The sequence below is a fragment of the Haemaphysalis longicornis genome, unplaced genomic scaffold (assembly GCF_048455015.1).
Source record: "Haemaphysalis longicornis isolate Haplotype H1 unplaced genomic scaffold, Haemaphysalis longicornis Haplotype H1 scaffold_1, whole genome shotgun sequence".
NCBI lineage: Eukaryota > Metazoa > Arthropoda > Arachnida > Ixodida > Ixodidae > Haemaphysalis > Haemaphysalis longicornis.
The window spans coordinates 330,146,666-330,165,756 of NW_027526203.1; the positions used below are offsets into that span (position 1 = coordinate 330,146,666).

At 48.0% G+C, this 19,091-nt stretch overlaps 1 protein-coding gene across 2 annotated transcripts in view; it reads left to right on the forward strand.

Annotated features, from left to right (window-relative positions):
• Nucleotides 1-10,580, forward strand: part of LOC144152196 (heterogeneous nuclear ribonucleoprotein H2-like) — a 28,416-nt gene extending 17,836 nt beyond the window's left edge. Inside the window, exons 8-11 of one of the 2 annotated variants that reach the window (XM_077683428.1) lie at nucleotides 3,087-3,229; nucleotides 5,576-5,711; nucleotides 5,959-6,147; nucleotides 10,310-10,580. In XM_077683428.1, coding sequence (XP_077539554.1) covers nucleotides 3,087-3,229; nucleotides 5,576-5,711; nucleotides 5,959-6,147; nucleotides 10,310-10,377 — 536 coding nt within the window. In that variant the 3' untranslated portion in view covers nucleotides 10,378-10,580. The remainder of the gene's footprint in view (nucleotides 1-3,086; nucleotides 3,230-5,575; nucleotides 5,712-5,958; nucleotides 6,148-10,309) is intronic. The other variant, XM_077683436.1, reaches the window with a different exon arrangement.
• The last annotated feature ends 8,511 nt before the right edge of the window (nucleotides 10,581-19,091 follow it).

The window sequence follows — 19,091 nt, forward strand, 5'->3', positions numbered from 1 at the left end:
AAAAGCCAGGGAAGGAAAGAAGATAATTCATGTTCTCTCTGTTCTTTTTCTGTTGTTGACTTCCCGCTAGCTCAGTAAAATGTCGCCAAGTGTCGTGTCATTGAGGGACTGCTGCGATCTCTTTAGCACCCCTTGCGCAGTTTCCTCCAGGGGATGCCTGGTATCTGATCTCTTGGGACAGGGTTGTGTGTCGAACTTTTGCACAATGATAGTTCTAGCTTTGTATGTTGTGCATGTAAAGGGGGGGAGGGAGGGTAGGCATGTAGAAAGCCAAAACCAATGATGTGGTACAAAAAACCGTTTCTGGTTTCGAATAGGTCGGGATATGCTATGCATTGCTGTTTGTAGTACCCCTGTCACACGGCAAATCTGACAACATTTAGATTCAGTGACATTAGCTGTGAGCACGGAGAAAGAAGTATTTGAGGAGGGGAATCCACTGGGCTGGGACCGCGCGGGCGGGCGGGCGGCGCGTTAATGTCACTGTCTGGCCAGGAGGAAATGCAGCTTGCGGAGCAGCACTACAGATGACGCGTCAAGCGCGTTGCCGTAGTTTACATGTTCTTCTACGGACGCGGCACATAAAAATTGTAATATCATCGAATATACTATTGTGGAAATTGCCAGATTTTTTTCTGTAAAATAAATAAATAGAAGTGCTGGGCATTTTAGCAGCAGTTATTAATAAACACTGCCCTCGTTACAAGCAGTACCGCGCTTGAAACAAAGCACTAGAAGGAATCCCGGCGCAGATGACGTCTGCCGACGCCACCTTCTCGCCACGAGTGGCCCACTCTCTCCACTCTCACAAGTTTCTCAGATTTGCGCGCGCTTTTCATGTTGCACAGGCAGGGCAGGCAAGTTAGGACAGTCTAAATATGAACTAATGGCATAGAGGATAAGAACTATCATTCACTGGAACTAATCACGTCTAGATTATCAACCATGTTTTTTTTTTTTTTTTTAAGGGTAGGTTTCGTCGCATTCTAAAAAAATCAAAGCCCCTTGTTTTAACGGCAACGATGTTTGAAATGCGAAGATTTTTCTTTCCCCTACTTTTTACCTCTCGCCTTTGGGAATCTGGCCTCCTTACCTCAATAAAGCAATTCTCTCTCTCTTCCGCCGTAAACCGACTCCAATGAAAGTCCAGTCTAGCGTCACTAAATGAGCTACGCTTAAGAGTACCACCACTTCGTGCACCCAGGAGCGTCTGGGGGCCATTTTGTTTCTGGCTTGCAGTGTTGCCATCTCACCCAACAAAACTGCCGCCGGTTGTGACGGCCAGAGTGTGACCGGCCACAGGGGGGGGGAGAGGAGAGGCGCCCAGAAACAAAATGGCTGCGCCCAAATGTAAACAAAAAATCACGTGGTGCCGAACAACCAATGAAAATCTCGGCGGCACATAATGAGAGAAAAGAGTGCTGATACTCTAAAAGCCTTTATTTAGTGACGCTAGTCCAGTTGCGCGAGGGATTCGTTGGCGTCGTCTATCCATGATGGCAGCTGGCTACGCACTGAGTGACCTTGAACCGGCGAGCCTTTTCCCTTTGGCGCCTCGCAATAGAGGGTGTGTTAAGAAGATACCACTTATGCAAAGTTCCACCTTGTCTGCTGCTGCTGCCTGAAGATTTTTCACTTGTTTCGGTTTGTGGTGTAAGCATCACCCAAAAGAAAGCTAAGCTATTTTCATTTGAAGCGTTTACATTTTGTTTTTGAAAAGTAAAAGGTTAAAATATTAAACGTGTTTACATTAATATCCTGTAATTCTACGAGTTTTATTACTGCAATGTTATCAATACCAAATAACATTTATTTTGTCGTGTAGACCTGCATGGCCGGACTGAATGACATTTACAGCTAATGTCATGCACTTTCAATGACGTTAGATTTGCCGCGGGACTGGGGTAAAACTGATTATGATGATGGGAGAAGTTCAGATTCCAGCTGAGCACGAGGTCGCGGGTTCGATTCCCGGCCGCGGCGGCCGCTTTTCTGATGGAGGCGAAAAGCAAAAACGCCCGTGTGTACGAGATTTCGGCGCACGATAAAGATCCCAAAATTAATCCAGAGCCCTCCACTACGGCGCGCCTCATCGCCTGCGTTGCGTCGGCGCGTTAAACCTCACAATCAATCAATCGAAGTTCAGATTCCAGGGAAAAGGGAAATTTAACTTAAAAATAATTACATCTCTGAAGACCACCTTTTTTACTTATTTGGATTCAACATTTTGAAACAAAAAAAAACTTCTGTAGAGGTTTGTCAGCTGGAGCAGACCATTTCACTTGGAACAGCCTGACAACAAATGTGCAAATCTGAGGTTGGATGGACGGTGTAGGTAATGCAAATATTTCGTGAAGTTTTTTTATGCGACCAAAACCACGTTTCAGTGATTTAGTGAGTTTTCTTATGACAGCCTGTTTAAGCCTCAAAAGTGCGCTTTTTGGTGCTTCTCAAGCCTGTCTAGTTCCCCTGAAATGCTGTGTTCAGCTGCTGCTGTATCCCATTTTGCTGCTGCAAAATGACTCGGACCAGTCACATCACTACACTTGGTATGCTTGTGCTTCTTGCCATCCTCAGCCTTTCCATTGTGGGAGCTTAAAGGACACTTGGCTGACAGGCACAGAAGAGGTGGTGCGACTTCCTTGAAGCTTTGTCACTTGTCAATTGCCAAGCTCTGCCATGTTTCCATCTTCTCGGATGTGGGTCTGGCACCGACTTGCCACTGCCTATGATGTCTGCTGTGGCTTTATTGGAATGGTGACATTCTTAATTTGAAGAGCATTGAGATATTTTCTTGTTTAATGCATTTCAATTCTGCGAGTTTGCCAGTCGTCACCGCAGTCGTCACCAGTGTGGTCAAACCAGACAACGTAACCAGCAAACAAGTTTGCATGAAGGCTGTTCACATCGTTACGTGCCGAGGGTATTACTCAGTGGAAAGGCCTGCAATCTTCAGTTTAATGGGAAACCCATTTCGGAAAGCTGTGGCCCGCAATCTTCAGTTGAATGGGAAACCCATTTTGGAAAGCTGGGCAATCATTTGTTTCCAGCTGCTTTTTAGAGGTGGAAAAGTATTTATTTTGCAGGGAAAACAAAATGTGCAGCTGAGGGGCAGCCAAGCTCGTGTTTTTCAGGTGGCTCTGGTGGTGGGGGCCGCTTTTCAGCCACTGGCCACTTTGTGCACATGAGAGGACTGCCGTTCCGAGCCACTGAGCGGGACATTTTTGAGGTGAGAGCAAGTGTTTTCTGGCCTCTGAGGTGGTTGTATTGGGCATGTTTGGGAATACTTGAACACCATACGTGGGAAATGTTCATCGCCTCCAAACGAAAACTGCAGTGCCTCCTTGGAGAGACTGGGATTGCAGTTGATTGCAGAAAAGGGAAATGTGAACTTGCTTATGTTGCTGCGTTGCTTTTTCAATTCCTGCTTCCTGCGGCATGCAGCTGCCCTGCCACACCTAGGGGAGAATGAGAACCTTCCATTGGTTGGAAGCTTGAGCCGCGAAATATTTTAGGTTTAAAACTACGCCATTTTCTGTGATCTGGTTTTATGTCTCTGGGCTGTTTAAATAAGATGTGTTTTCTTCAAACAGCTGAAACCAGTTGAGTGAACAGGGGCACAGGTGTTCTCACCTTGCTGGCACGGGAAAGTTCGGATGATCTGGTGGGCTGTCAGAAAAAGTGGATTGGCAGTGATAGCTAGTTTTGTTTCAACAGTGTTTAACCTGTTCAGGTGCACCCCACCAGGAAGAAAACATCCACAGTGCATTTTATAAATTGCACCATCAGACAATCCTCATGTGTTCTTGTTATCATGAGAGATTCGCTATCGGTGCGAAATAAAACCTGCTCTCAAGTTCAACTTCTACTGAAAACCTTTTTTCAGTGGTGGCCAATTCTGGGCAGAACAATAGTTACACACACACATTTGGTTCTGGGGCTAAGGCACATGTGATCACACAAATTGAACCAGGCCATGGCAACTGGCAGGTAATAAGAACTGGGGTGAGACAGCTGCGCATATTGCGCAGTTCAGATACAAATGTGTTTTCCTGCGCTGGGCTGCTCCAAAAGCTTTGAAATTCGCAAAAATTGCGCTGAACTCCTCCAAAATAGTCTGATTTTAACGCTCCCGTCAGTTTCGCGGGGGAAAAATGCTTACTGACGGCATAATTTTCCAGCACCCTTAGGTTTAATCGATTGATCATATAATAAAAAACCCGCATAAATTTTCCCCGAGGTAGTAGTTTTGAAAGCCACAATGTCGGGTCGCACATGTTACATTCTGAGATTTTAAAGTCTTCTCATCCAAAACCATTGCAAAGTCCTGTAAAAAATACCTATGTGTACTGAGGTGACAAACTACTTGTGCAAGTTGATGAAAAAACGGCAATTTTCGGAGCGCTGTATCTCCGGAACGACATCACGGGGCGCCGCCATCTTGGTGTGGAGAAGATTGGGAAATATGGCCGCCGAGGGAAACAGTTGCTCTTGGTTCAGGCAGAGTGCTCTTCGCCGATTTCTACTGTGGTTTTGGTTATGAGGGTGGCTGGGTTTACATTTAGTCGTTTGGTCTGTTGCGGGAAGTTGCGCGGCTCGAAAGACTGGAGTTCATCAGAAACATGGTGCCCGCGAATTCGTCGAGTTTCGGCCTTGAGTGTGAGGCGCGGTGCGTGCTTGAAGTAAGTTTCAGACTCGTTGCGGTGTTTTAAAACGCTCAGTTATTTGACAGCGAGCTTGCGAGCGGCGGGAATGGGACGATCGACACTGCAGAAGTGGCGGCGCAGGCTACATCGGGCTATTATTGCACGTTGGTAATAAAAGTTCATCTATCTAAAGTGAAATTTAATGCCAAGAGGGAGGTGGCTGAATATACCAGCATTACTCAAATTACGATTGTAGTGAACGTGCACATTGGGGATTGAAATGGGAGGGCTGGTGGGGTGCGACGACTGTCGCCTCGCTTTGCGCAACTTTTGCCGTGGCTCTGCACTTGTGCGTAAAGCCCAGTCTGGGATTAGAAAAATAATTTCGTCTGAATTCACATGATAGTTTTTTAAAAATGCTTTGCAATTGCTTAGTTTTTCAATTCAATATTTCCAACGCCGCTCCACGCTATCTATGCATAGAGCCTCAGAATTTAAAAATGGTTTGTGAAAGGGTAGTGGAATAGAAAAAAACCTTTATTGAAATGCTGTTTCAGTGTTATGTACGTTCAAAACTGATTAAAAAGTGCACTTTTCTCCTTGGAGTCGCCAAAAATTTGATTTTTTTGGCTCCTGAGGTGCTGTAATAAATGACGTTCTTCTGCTCCAAATCAAGGTTTTGCTGCTCCAAAATCAAGATTTCGCTGCTCCAAAAACTACTCCAAATCTGATTAAGCTGTCTCACCCCTGTAAGAAAGAAATCCGTGAATAAGTTGTGTGTTTGCGGTGTACCTTGTTGTATGGTACCCACTGTAAGGGCCACAGCTGAAATATTACTTGTGCAATACAGTGCAAATTTTAACCTCCACAAAGTACTTCGCATTCGGCCAGTGGCATGCATCTGACAAGTTTTTGCTTCCTCTGTACAGTTCTTCCAGCCCATGAATCCGATAAATGTGCACCTCATCTATGAAGACAGTGGCCGTCCATCTGGTGAATGTGACGTCGAGTTTGCCACACATGAGGAAGCGGTCAAGGCAATGAGCAAGGACAAGGCCCACATGCGTGAGTGATGGGGCCATGCGTGCAGGCCTGCACACTTGTCGGCGGTATCCCATCATAATGAATCAAGAGATGGCGTTCATTTGAGGACTAACGGCTCAGTCTGCATGTGAATGGTGCCTCTCTTGTCTGCTGGTCATGGCCCGTTTTCAGTTTTCTTACAAGGCACCTTTGACAATGAGCAGCGTGGTTGTGGAAGGGGAAGTCTTTTCTCTGGGTTCTTAAATGCTGCCAATGTTTTTTTTTCCAGAGCATCGTTACATTGAGCTGTTCCTGAACTCTACACCAAGTGGCCTGAACGCTGGTGCCAATGCTGGTGGCTTTGGCAATGGAGTGGGCCCCATTGGGTCAGCCTCTGGCACCCCAGCTTTTGCTGGTACAATGGCCACTGGAGGAAGTGGCTTTGGCTCCAGCAGCTTTGGCAGTGGCCGCTTTGGAGGTAAGTTTACATTGTTTGCTACTGGTGTCACTGTCCTCGTGGGGGATTATTTCAAGCCATGCATGGAGCAAATGAAGTGGGGCTGCATTTTGAGCACCGTGTTGGTCTACAAAGTAAGTCTCTTCTCTTCGATGTACACTGGCATTTCTAAGCGTCTCTTGTCTTTCACGCTTAAATACCCTCATCACCTCCAGCCTGCTGGAACAGAAGGGCCTTGAATTAGAGGAATCTGGCGCATAAAATTCACTAGATCACTGTCGTATCGGTAGGGCACTGTAACCTATATTTCAACAGGGACTTGCAGAGCCCAGTGACTAGCAGCTTGGTGATTCAATAGCTATGGATATTTGAAAACAGCACAAGAAATGCACACAGGGCAGTCTTGCATTACATTCCAAGAATATAAGCTTTGGTTATATTTTCTTATGAAGGGGAGATTTGTTAAAGAGTCCTTATTTTAAATCGTTGCCGGAGTAGACTAAGTACTGTTTTATTGAAAATATTAAACTAGAAATCCCTGCAATTTCAAGATATTGTTTTGTCATTTAAAATTTAAACACTGACAATAATATTTTATTATCCCAGGCTTTATTGTACGAACAAGTGTAGAGCCACAGCAAAAGTTGCCCAAAGCAAGGTTGTGGCTCGTTGCACCCTACCAGACCTCCCCTCAAAATCCCCGACGCGCATGTTCACCATTATCATAATTTGGGTAACATTGCTACGTTTACCCGCTTTACTTTTGGCATTAAATTTCACTTCACATACATCAATTATCGTTCACTTGCAATAGCAACCAGTCCCACTATTGGGCGCTGGCCGAACACGTCGGAGCAATGCAGCATGCGCCACAACTTTTGGCGTGTCGATCGGCGAGCTCGCTGTCAAATACAGCAATAACTCGGCGTTCTATAACATCGGAATGAGTCCGAATGGTCACTTCACGAATCATGGTTGAAGACGCGCATTGCATTTCACAGTCAAGGACAAACCATGGCGAAGTCGTCGCGGGCGCCACGTTGTTTTCGGTGTCCTTCAAGCTGCACAACTTCCCGTTATCTGGCACACATGCTCAAGCATTGTCGCAGCAATAGCATCACTATTCATGGCTACAACAGATAGAACAACTGAATGGGAACTGAGCAGACAGTGAAGCCTTTAACCAAGGAAAACATTGGCAAAGTGCACTGCGCACCTGAGGCACGCAGCAGCCGGTCCTTCTGGCGGCCACATTTTTGTTGCCATAGGAAAGCCCAATCACGAGCCGTTTTCAGCGAGCACTGCTGGATAGCCGATCGTGCTTTGAAATCTATCGGTTTCTTCATTTCACCGTGTTTCTTTTTCGAGTGTTTGGATAAGAGAAGGGAACAGAAAGTGCAAGGTTGAGGACTTGGCCGGTCTAGCAATAGCGAAATGGCAGCGCCTAGGGGCGTCATTCCGGAGATACGGCAATCCGAAAATTGTCCTTTTTGTTAACTTCTGGAAATGTTTTGTCATCTAAGCTGAGGTAAACATTTTTCTATGGCACTTTGCAATGGTCTCTCTCTCTCTCTCTCTGTTTGGTGGGGGAGGCTTTATGAACATCCAGAATAAAAAAGTGCGCAATCCAAACATGGGACAAATGATCTCTTGGTCGTTTTTCATCTTATCCCCACATCTTCTGCTAAATTTTTAGTGCTGGCCCATATTACTTCACTCCTGCCCATATTAATGCTGTATTTGGGTGGTCGCTTTAGAGCACTCTGAAAACCGGCTCTGCATACAGGTTGTCAAAGTTGAGCACTTGAAGTATGTTCTGGTGGTCGGCTCAGAGCGTTGTCCTCCGACTCTTAAGTGCCTCCGAGTGCTGACTCCGAAATGGGAGCTCCACCGAGATCTGGAAGCAAGTGGTCACATGGCACCAGGCGCCGCCGCGATCACCCGCAGTCTGCCGAGGTGGACAATTCCTCCAACTTTACTGTCACCGAACCGATGCTTAGCAAGTCGTCGTCAAGTGTTTACTCAGCCGTGTTGTTTTTTGCCTTTCACACGAAAGTGCACAGTACGGATGCGCTGACACAGCCGCAGGTGCCATCTGCGCGCAGGTGACTGCCGAGAAGTGGCACAGGTAGCTTGAGCTACTGCTTGTTACCACTCTCCCAAATTGCCTTGGAGCCTCAAATAAAGTTCGACCTGCACGAAAGTAACCAATAATGTGGCTGAAAATGGCAGTACAAATTGTAATTTGGGCCCCTTATGAGAGCGGCCATCAAATATCTGCCGTGGCGGTAAGCCTAAACATCTCCTGAAGGCCCACTCGGCTGCTCGTAACGCGATTGCACCTGTTTGAAAATGGCGCCACCAGCGCGCTTTGCCCTATTGATGCAAGTAGGAGGCTCCTCCTACTGCCGCGGCGCGGCCCCACACTCACCTGCTGCCCTGAAATCTAGTAAGCGTTCGGTTGGGGAGCAACGTCTCTTGCTTGGATTGGGGTAGCCTAACGCATCCCAGTGCTCTGAGCCAGAGGATCAGCGCGACCTCCCGAATACAACATATTTCACTATAGTGTGAAATAATTTTCTTGTGCTTTGTTTTTCTTTTCCGGTTAAAAAATGTATTGTGCCTACCACTAGTGCAGCTGAGTGGGTTACCAGAGGCTGCTTACTTCAAACTGACAAAGTTGTATTTTGTCAACAAGCTACAACAAAACCTTATGAAACAAAGTTAAAGGACACCAATCTTTGTTAGTGCGGTTATAATGTGGCTTCGCTCGTTTAATTGCACCCCACCCAGAAAAAAAAAGTTCTGAAATGCTGAAGATCCGCTTATTGAATCCCAGTTAACATAAGAGAGACACATGGCTGCAAAATAAATCCCTGTGCTTAGTTTGTGGGAAGATTCAGCTGAAATTTTAGTAGGTACCAATTTGGAGCAGAACAAGATACTCGTACATGCAGGGTTGCAGGGATTAGGGCTATTACACGCTGTCAGATTTCAAACCGGGCCGTATTAGCTGATGGCGAACAACAAAAAAAAATGTACATCTACCCTCTTCTAGGGACACTGAAGTGAATTTGTCAAAGTTCTGTTTGGGTTTGCATTGCATAGACTGGCTCAAATAAGCATGATTTTCATCATTTATCTGGTCTCTGATGTAGTATTTTATTTAGAAAGCCTGAATGAAGAAGAGTCCCATGCGACATTTGCGGTTGCTGCAAAACTTTTAACAGGGATGCAAAATGACGGGAACTTGTCTTTGAGACAATGTCCAAAGCTTTTAATGGCCATGTATACGCATTTGGGATTGTGTCAGTTTTATTTTTCTTTAGAAAAATAAAAGCCTTTAAATATTTTTTTGATAGAGTGGGGTATCAATCAATCAAAGGAAGGAGAAAAAGTTGTCCACGTCAGTTTCGGTTCCCCGCAAGAACTTGTTTGCCATGCGACGTTATCCTTGGTCACGTATTCTCAATGCTTCTGGAATCTGCATGCCGTATTTCTGCCATGTTGTCAGCAGCAGAATGGGCCAGATAAGCTTGTCAGCACCACTCAAGGAGATAAAGTATATTGAAATACAGATACTCAAAAGTATCTCCGAGATATTATCGTGATATTCTAGTATCACTGCCCAGCCATGCCGGCCACTCAAGCTGTCAGTTGGCTTCCCTGTCCCCTTCTCAGTTCAGGTTTTATGGGGTAGAAAGTCTTCGAACTTATTACTACATTGAATCCATATACCTTAGACGTTTCCCAATGCTGTTCCTTTTTTTTTTCTACGTGCAGAACAGTTACGACACTGCCGTGTTTTAATGTTTTTATTTCTGCTAGCCGAAACTGTTGAGGCATCTGCTTTTTGTGCGCCTAATTACATCATTTCTCACCAATGATGGAAATGTCTTGTTCTTTTTACAGTCTCGAAAGATTTATGCATGTGATGTGGTTCCATGTTTTTACTTCTCCTTGCATGTGCATGCTATGTGCTTTGCAGTACAATGCTATAAAAATGTTCAGCCATAACGTCACTCACAGTATGAACACATAGCAGGATGATTTGGCAGTAGGTTGCAAAATGCGTGGCCAGGGATTATTTTTAAACCAAAGGTTTTGCCTCAAGGCTTTATCCAAGGTAGGCTTTGTTTTTGTGCGTGTAATAGTTTCTTCATTGCTTTTTTCTTTATTTCAGGGGGAAGCTATGGCGGTGGCTCCATGGGTGGAAACATGATTGGTGGGAATAACTACACTTCCTTCTGAAGCATCCAGGGAGCATCTGGGAAGGATGGTGACCATCATGATGGAGTTCACTTTTTAAAATTTTTTTCTACTGTATAAAGGAAGAGTATCGTGTATCCCATGTGTAACATGTCCAATTTCCAAACAGGAAGTCATTTCTCATTGTTCGTGCTGTAGTAAGCACAAAAAGAAAATTCAGGGCAGTAAATGTCTTCAGAAACCGAGCCTGTGTCATTTTATTAATAAATACACAGAAAGCAGCTCAGTGGCTGAGACTTTGTCCCCCTGAGCGTGGGCTTGTGGGTTAAGTTAGAGCTAGGGGGCTCTTATCGAAGTAACACAGGTAGAAGCGAGAGCTTTCGTTGTGATATTAAACACCTCCTGTTAGTGAAAATTAATTTGCAGCCATCCACTATCGTTGAAGCCTGCATTTGAACAAGCTGAAAGTAGGCCTATCAGCCTTTAAGTTCAAACACGAATGCATAATGCAAGAGCATTATGCACCCCGTTAAGTGAAGAACCCGACGCGAGGTGACCCCAAAATTCCTCATGCCTTCATGAGAAGAAAAAGACCTGCAGGCAGGTGTGCATATGTGTTGTAAATACAAAAGCAGTGCATCTTCCCCTGGCAATCCTTTACTGTTACATGGCATATGCCTTGCTGGTTTCATGCTACCGTAATACCCCTATGTAGCGTCTTGGTATGAAGTTTCAAACAGTCTAAACTTATACCCACTCGTAAATTTGCCACTGACAGCTGCCTTAATTCGCCACCCACATGCATTTTCCAGATACCACATGGGGTGGTTGGTCAGTGAAGACGGCCGTTGTAAGATGCTCACAAGCGATGAACGGATTCCCGTTGCTGCAATGTTTTTGCCCTGAAATCACAGCTGTCTTCAAAGCCCCCATAGTTTTCTTTACTCTTCAAAAGTTGTGGTTCTTCGAAGCAAGTAGGGTTGGCTGTATAGTGCCATGAAGACATGCAACCTTGTTTTAATTTAAAACAACTAGGATATTGAAACACGAAAGCTGCCTGCTAGAAGATGACTGTCGGTGACGGGCCAAGAACAGCAATAGGGCATCACTCCATGCCAGTGTTCAAGTGGCCATTCTAAAAAGAAACCAGAGCCATTACTACAATCACAGTCTTGTTTTGTCAATGGCGCAAAAAGAGTACGTGCAGTACAAGAAATTGGCTGGCAAGCTGCCACTCTAAGTTGGCATTGTTAATTAGACGTTTTGTTTATATGAACCAAACTATCCCGTCTCCACAGTCTTCAAGACCTGCCCAAATGTGCTTTGCCAGGGGCAACATAGTTGCTTGTATCACACTAGTGTAGCAAAAGGCGATTTGTCATGATCTAGTTTTTTACACTGCACCCGCCGCGGTGGCTAAGGTGCTGCGCTGCTGAGCACGAGGTCGCGGGTTTAATTCTCGGCCGCAGTGGCCACTTTTCTGATGGTGGCAAAAATGCCCGTGAGTACGAGATTTCGGCACACGTAAAAGATCTCCATGTGGTCAAAATTAATCCGGAGCCCTCCACTATGGTGCGTCTCATCGCCTGTGTTGGTGCATTAAGCCCTACAATCAATCAATCAGTTTTTTACACTGCGGGGGTAATTCATGCTTAAAAGTTCAAAATCAATTCATCGCAGTCTTAATTTTATTTAGCGCAAATGCTTTGAAAGGTTGAGGGGTGTGGCTATGGAGACGACGTATAACTGCTTTAGTCAAAAGACTGATGGTTTGAGGCATTCACAATCAATGTGCCTATGATGTCCTTGGTGCATCTACAAATTGAAAAATATTTGCACATTTGTCTTCAGCTGGAAGTGATGGTGCCGGAAATTTGAACTGCAGCAACGCTGTTGAGGGGTTGTGCCTGAAACTTGAACTGCAGCGAGGCTGTTGAGAAATACTTCAGAGTGAAAAATGCAGAAGCTAATGATGTGGTGCTGAGAATGGATGTTGCCTTTTTTTCTATTTGTCATTGTATGTGCAGCGACTTTCAAAAGGCATCAGGGGGGGGGGGGGGGGGTGGGGGGGTAGTAGGAAACCAAGCAGGCCAACAGAAAAATCCGTAGTGATGGACCAAACCAGGTATAGCTAAAGTAAACATTACAAAGAACACGGAAAGGCATTACACGCAATGAGGACGATACGATTTGGTAACCTATTCTATTTGTAATGCTTTGGGGAAAAACTTGATGTTGAGCATTTAGTTCTACAGTGTATTTTATTTTAATTTACCTACCCTGCAGCTCCCCACTCTCTACCTGCCACCTTGTCTTCACCCATCCTCACACCCTCCGGTGAGCAGTGGGAATATGTGGTGACCAGCTCCATAGATATACAATGTACCCTTGTGGAGAGAGCTCTCACATCATCGCAGACTTGCAGCCCCTCGTAGCTGGGTGGGCCACACCATTACTTGGCTCACTTTCTCTTGTAAATATTTATAACTACTACTGCGACGTAAATGATCAGGCCTTACCATAACATGGTCTGGCTAGAGTACCACACTCTGGTACAACTTGACAGCGACAATGGAAGTTGTTCCAGTGCCTCATCTCCGCAGCCAGCTGTTCCTTCACGCAGCGCAGAGTGCATTAGTGTGAGTATTCTGGAAGTGACATGAGCTGTTTTCGGGATTTTTTTCTCGGGCTTGATCTGCTTACAAATCGAGCAAACTATAAGGCGAAAAGCAAACAATGTCGCGCATTAAGCACTATCTTCTTTCAAAATGTGTTCGCTTTCATACCAGGACTGTAGCTTCGGTGGAGCGATGCACTACGTGAGCTGTTGCCGTTCTTAACTTGTACCCGAATATGGAAGGATCTAGTGCACACTAGTCTGGCCTCATTAAATAGCAGCTTCTGTCTACCCCAGTTCTATTATGAAAAAAATTAAACATATGTACAATGCGGAAGGGGATCCCAACCAAGACTATGTAGGTAAGTTTTGCAACATTTTTAGCCTGTCGAAATCAAATTTTACGTGTAGGTCCCTACAGTACACGCTAACACGTATATGGGAGAAACATTGGTCTAAAACAGCAACTCTAGTGTTCACTGGCAAGTGTTTTGCAGCAACATCAGTTGCCCAAAGCAGGATTTGCATTCGCGCATAACCTGCGTGATGCTAACAGATGCACACCAAAGATAGTGTAAAAATATGGTTAAGCCAGTTAAGCAATGTGCAATTGAAGGCCAACTGCACTCAAAATTTCAACCTCTTGGAAACGTTATGTCCGTATAGTCTGCCGAAGAAGATTGCACGATACAAAATACGTGCATCCGTGGCGCAAACAACCATAAAAAATGGGGAGATTTTGAAACGGAAATTGAGAAGAGCACGGTAATTACGGCCATGCTGAAGTGACTTTCACTTCGCCCTTGCTGCTGATTGCTCACATGCATCGTCGAATCACGGTCAAAGGAAGAGGCGGACACACTTAGACTTGACCAGGCGTTCGTCGTCTCAAGGTTCACTGGTGTGACGCCTTATGCTTTACTAAGACAGAACAATTGGGGTACGCTTTTTCGAAAGGTGTACAAACAAGCGCTGGGTTTGCCACCCTACACTTCCAACGACTGTCTCCTCAAGCTTGGGCTACACAACACTGAACGAGCTGATTGAGAGGCCACCTGCTCGGTAAGCGCTGCTACCGGCTCTCAAGGACTGATGCGGGTAGGGCCCTGAGGCTGGGCTTGAACATCCCTGATCCCTGACCCTCATGCTCAATCCTTCTCGCACATGTCTGTGTCACGTTCGCGCACTGGCAGCTGGATGCCATGCTTATAAATTTGTCCGACCGCGCGATCAGAGGCATTCGCTGAATCGATGGTTGAATGTACCACACCACTGACTTCTGAGCGTTCGTAGCAGGCATTCGCAGGAGACATTTGCCGCCGCATAACACTATTTCCTGCTACAAACACAGGAGCAACGTATTGGGTACATCAAGATTTCACGGCCGTTTGCTTGCTCAAAAGAACTTTCGCGTTTCAGCGGCGGGTGGGAGCCGCCAACAGCAAATTAATTACTGACACGACCGGGCGTGTTCCGCCACCACGATGCTACTATTTCGCTTTCGGCTACCCTCACCCAGTCCGGCTCCATATGCAATTCCCCAATCAGCATCCACCTCAATGCAAGTTCTGTGGAAAAGCAGGCTCCCTATATCACGTAGTCTGGGAATGTAGCCAAAACCCAGACTTGCCACCCCCTTTCCCTAGCCCCAACCTCGAGCAGTGGGAGACAGCGCTGTCCAGCGCACACCTCGCCGACCAGGTCATGCTGATGGAGAGGGCGGAACGTGCGAAGACGACGCTTGGACTTCTGGACTAAGAAGCCATCCCAACGCATATAACTGCTCAATAAAGTTTTCCTCTCTCTCTCTCTCGGCTCGCCTTTTTCACCCACCCGTGCTGCAGCATATATGTGTCGGGTTGATTTTTATTGGCTTCCCGTCAATAAAATGAACAGAAAATGCCTCCAGAGCACAGAAATGTGCGATAAGGATTGAGCATGAGGAGGAATTAACAGCGCTTCCAAAATCAGCGTACGACCGTACTTGCCCTCGCAAATTTGCTAGGTTCGAAGTCTTTCCGATTCTAGCGCGACGACTCATTTGCGGCGGTACTCAAGTGACGCAGGAAATTTGTGCAGCGAATAGACTCCGCACATGCAGACACTTCTTTTGTCGTGGTGCACTTGGTACGTTTCTTGTATGAGCACTTTGCGCTTACGCTGATTGTTGTTGCAGCCAACAACGGCGTAATGACGCCCGGACGAATAGATTCTTTACATAGAAAGTAAAGGCAATGACGGCAAGCTGCCCAGAATTCAGAAAACAAACATCAATTGGTGATAAAAAGTCGGGCGTCCTGCTGGCGCGGCGAAACATAGCCTCACAGACAACCCCCGCGACCCCCGTGAGGACAAAGTGTCCGTAGGGTGGCACGCCGCCTTAGCGGGTTGAGAACGGAATTTATCGGCAAACCTGACAGCTCTCGGACGCTCTGAACGTTCTCCTTAAAGCACTGTTAAACTCCGCGCTGCTAACATACCGAATAAATTACACTTACCGATTTTTGATGCCGCTGGGACGTCTGATACCCACGCACGGCACGGAACAACAGCGTGTGACTGCGGCGTCGTCTGCTCGCAACGCAGTCCCCAAGAAATGCCCGCCAGATGGCGCACCAGTCGTTAAAAAATGGCGGCGCCCAGTGCACAGTGGAAATTCTAGCCCGGCTTACGCTGCGCCCGGGACACCCCTCTCTCAACAAGAAAGAGGAGTGCTACTGGCGTCTCCTACTAACGAATACGTTTCCCCATTCGACCAAGCTGCACTTCATCGGGCCTATGCAATACAACTCGCAGTGTCGATTCTGCAAAGCGCCCTGCACTCTGTATCACATGGTGTGGGAGTGCCAGCGCAACCCCTAGGAGCGGGCGCGCATCGAGGCACCCTAGCAACCCCTCACTTTCCGCGACTTCTAACCCCTCAGTTGAATAGTGGGAGGGAGCACTGGTCAGCTCCAGCGTTGAAAATCAACTTCAGCTGATCCACCTGGCTGAAACGGCTAGGCGCTCCAATGGGGTCCTGAAATAAATAAACTGAGCCCTTGGCTCCCTTCATTTAATAAAGTTTATTCTCTCGACCGTTTCTCGTGGCTGGCTATAAGCCGGCCTCAATGTCACTTCCGTTACATGGCTGTTTGTGCGATCCGCCGACAGGTGCAGCGTCGCCTTCGACGGAGCTATTTTAAAGGAGCAGGACGAAAAACGTAATCCAGAGCATGTGGCCCATTTTCACGGTATTCCATATGCTGTCTTCACCACCTGGCCACTGGTAACCCGCCGTAGCTGATCCTTCAAGGCGGGGCTGGACAAAAAATTAAGAACTCCCATTGCTCACTAGGGGTAAAGGCATAGCTCGGCAAAACTGGATGCTACTCACTCACGCTCACTCAAAAAAATATATTTATACTAAAGCACTCACTCGCACTCACGCTCGCCACTCCGCTCTCACTACTCGCACTCACTCGCGCTCACGCTCTGCATTCGTGGCCAGCACTCGCACTCCCTCGCGCTCACGCTCGCCCCTCCGCCCTCACCACTCGCACTCACTCGTGCTCACGCTCTCCACTCGTGCCCAGCACTCCCACTCCCTCGCGCTCACGCTCGCCCCTCCGCCCTCACCACGCGCACTCACTCGTGCTCACGCTCACAACTCGTTGTCACCACTCGCACTCCCTCGCACTCACGCTCGCCACTCCGCTCTCACTACTCGCACTCACTCGCACTCACGCTCACCACTTGTCGTCACCACTCGCACTCACTTGCGATCACGCTCACCACTCGCGGTGAGCCCCACTCACCACTCACGAGTGCGAGTACTCTCACCACTCACGAGTGCGAGTGCACTCACCACTCGCAAAAAGTGAGCCCCGCTCGCCACTCACGAGCGGCCTGTGCACTCGCGCGATGTGTGGTGCTTACCGCTGTGAGCGCGAACCCTCGAGCTATTCTTCGCAGGAGCCGCTCGCTGTGGTGGACCACCACAGCGAGCGGCTCCTGCGAAGAATAGCCAACACGAGTAGAAGCTCAAGGGTCGCCGCTCACAGCGGTAAGCACCGCACATCGCGCGAGTGCACCCGCCGCTCGCGAGTTGCGAGCGGGGCTCACTAGCGAGTAGTGAGTGCACTCGCAATCGTGAGTGGTTAGAGCACTCGCACTTGTGAGTGGTGTGAGAAGTCGCATTCGCGAGTGGCGAGTGGGGCTCACCGCGAGTGGAATTCGTACTCGCGAGTGGTGAGCGGGGTTCACCGCGAATGGCACTCGCACTCGCGAGTGGTGAGTGGGGCTCGCCGCGAGTGGAACTCGCACTCGCGAGTGGGGCTGACCGCGAGTGGAACTCGCACTCGCGAGTGTTGAGTGGGGCTCGCCGCGAGTGGCACTCGCAATCACCAGCCCACACTGATGGCGAGGCTCACTCACCACTCACTCATAAGTGGTATGTGGGGGGTGTGCGAGTGCACTCGTGAGTGAGTTTGCCGACCTATGGGTAAAGGTGGAGTTCTTAGGGGAGGAAATGCGGATGGGGAATGGGTGTTTTGGGCTGAAGTCGCACTCTCCTATCATGTGGCGAAGCGTACCTAGCTGTTGACATAATGGGCAGGTCTTGTCGTACTGGCTGGGAAACATGCCATTCAGTAAGCGGAGGCGAGGGAATGATCCTGATAGAATCTGTCGATACATTACTTGCTGCTTTCACGTGCGTTCTGGGGGCGGGGCAGGAAGTCTCTGGCTATCCTCTCGATAGTACCTCACTATCTCCTTGTATGTAGCTATAGGCTGACTTCTAACCTCCTCCACGGCCGTTGCTCGGTACGTTAACGCGCGGGCCTGGAGGGGGGCAAACTCATTGCCCTCCACCGTGGAGTGGGCTGTAACCCATACTAATTCAACTTGGCTCTACGGAGGCGTTTTGTCTCAGTACACGAAGCACCCGCCGGGACATACAGCCAGATTGGAAGTTCCTGTACGCCTGCTGTGAGTCGGTGACAACCTTGGTAATGCTCGGAAGGGGTAGGGCTGGGGCGATTCCCAACTCTTCCGCTTTTTCCACGTCCCTGATCTGAAACAATGCGATTGTCAGCATCTAGCTCCTAGTTGTCGCAACCGCCCTTGTTTTTGGAGCCGTCCGTGAAGACAACACCGTCTTCGCTCCCCAGTAACTTGTTGAGAGCACGAGCACTGGGCTCACGCCTGCCACCATGGTGAGTCGGATTCATGTTTGGGAGAGGCTTGGTCTTGATTGCATCTACCTATTTGTCCCCAAGCTGTTCTCAATCGGCCAGCTCTGCCACGCTCCATCCGATTCTTCCCAGGACACGCCGACCCGCCTTAGCCTGACTCAGCCTCTGTTTGTTTTTGGCTGGACAGGTGGCCTTCAACCAGCTCGTCCACTGTGTGTAGAGCCATCAGCAGGAGCTTGTCCGTCGACGCACTCATGGGAACTCCGATGGCTTGTTTAACTGCCTTCCGTATTATTGTGTCCACCCGGCTCTCTTCTTCCTCCTTCATCAGGTGGTACGGCGTGGCGTACGTTATTCTTGACGCCACAAAGGCTGCGCTGTGTTTGTCTACTCCTCTGTTGTCCCGTTCTTTCGCGCTGTTAATCTCAGTAGTTGCCTTGTTGCATGCCAGGATGGTTAGCCCCGGAACATTAACATTTGGGTCCCGGAACAATGTCTTCGCCCTCTAGAAGCACCACCTTCTGTGTCGTGGGCGCCCGAGGCCAGACAACCACTAGTTGAGACCTTTGAGGCGGCCATAGCAGCACGCACTCCTTCGCGTATTTATCAACCACATCTGCGCCTGTTTGCAGAGTCTCTTAAATCCATCCTGAGGAGCCCGCCTTCGTATACAGAGCGAAATGTAGGCGTAGAACGCATGCCCCAAACTTTCGACCACGCCGAGTGCCTTGGGCAGGCCCAAGAGTGCCATATTATAGAGAAGAGGCGATAGGACGGATCCCTGTGGGGTCCCCTTCCCAACCGTGGAGATACCTCTTCCCCCACTTTGATTCGAGCGCTGCGGTCGGTCAGGAAATCCCGCACGTAATTGTGCGGTCGCTTTCCACAGCCTGTGGCCTGAAGGTTGGCTGGGATGCTAGCGTGGGAGACGTTGTGAAACGTTGCCTTGACGTCCAGCGCAA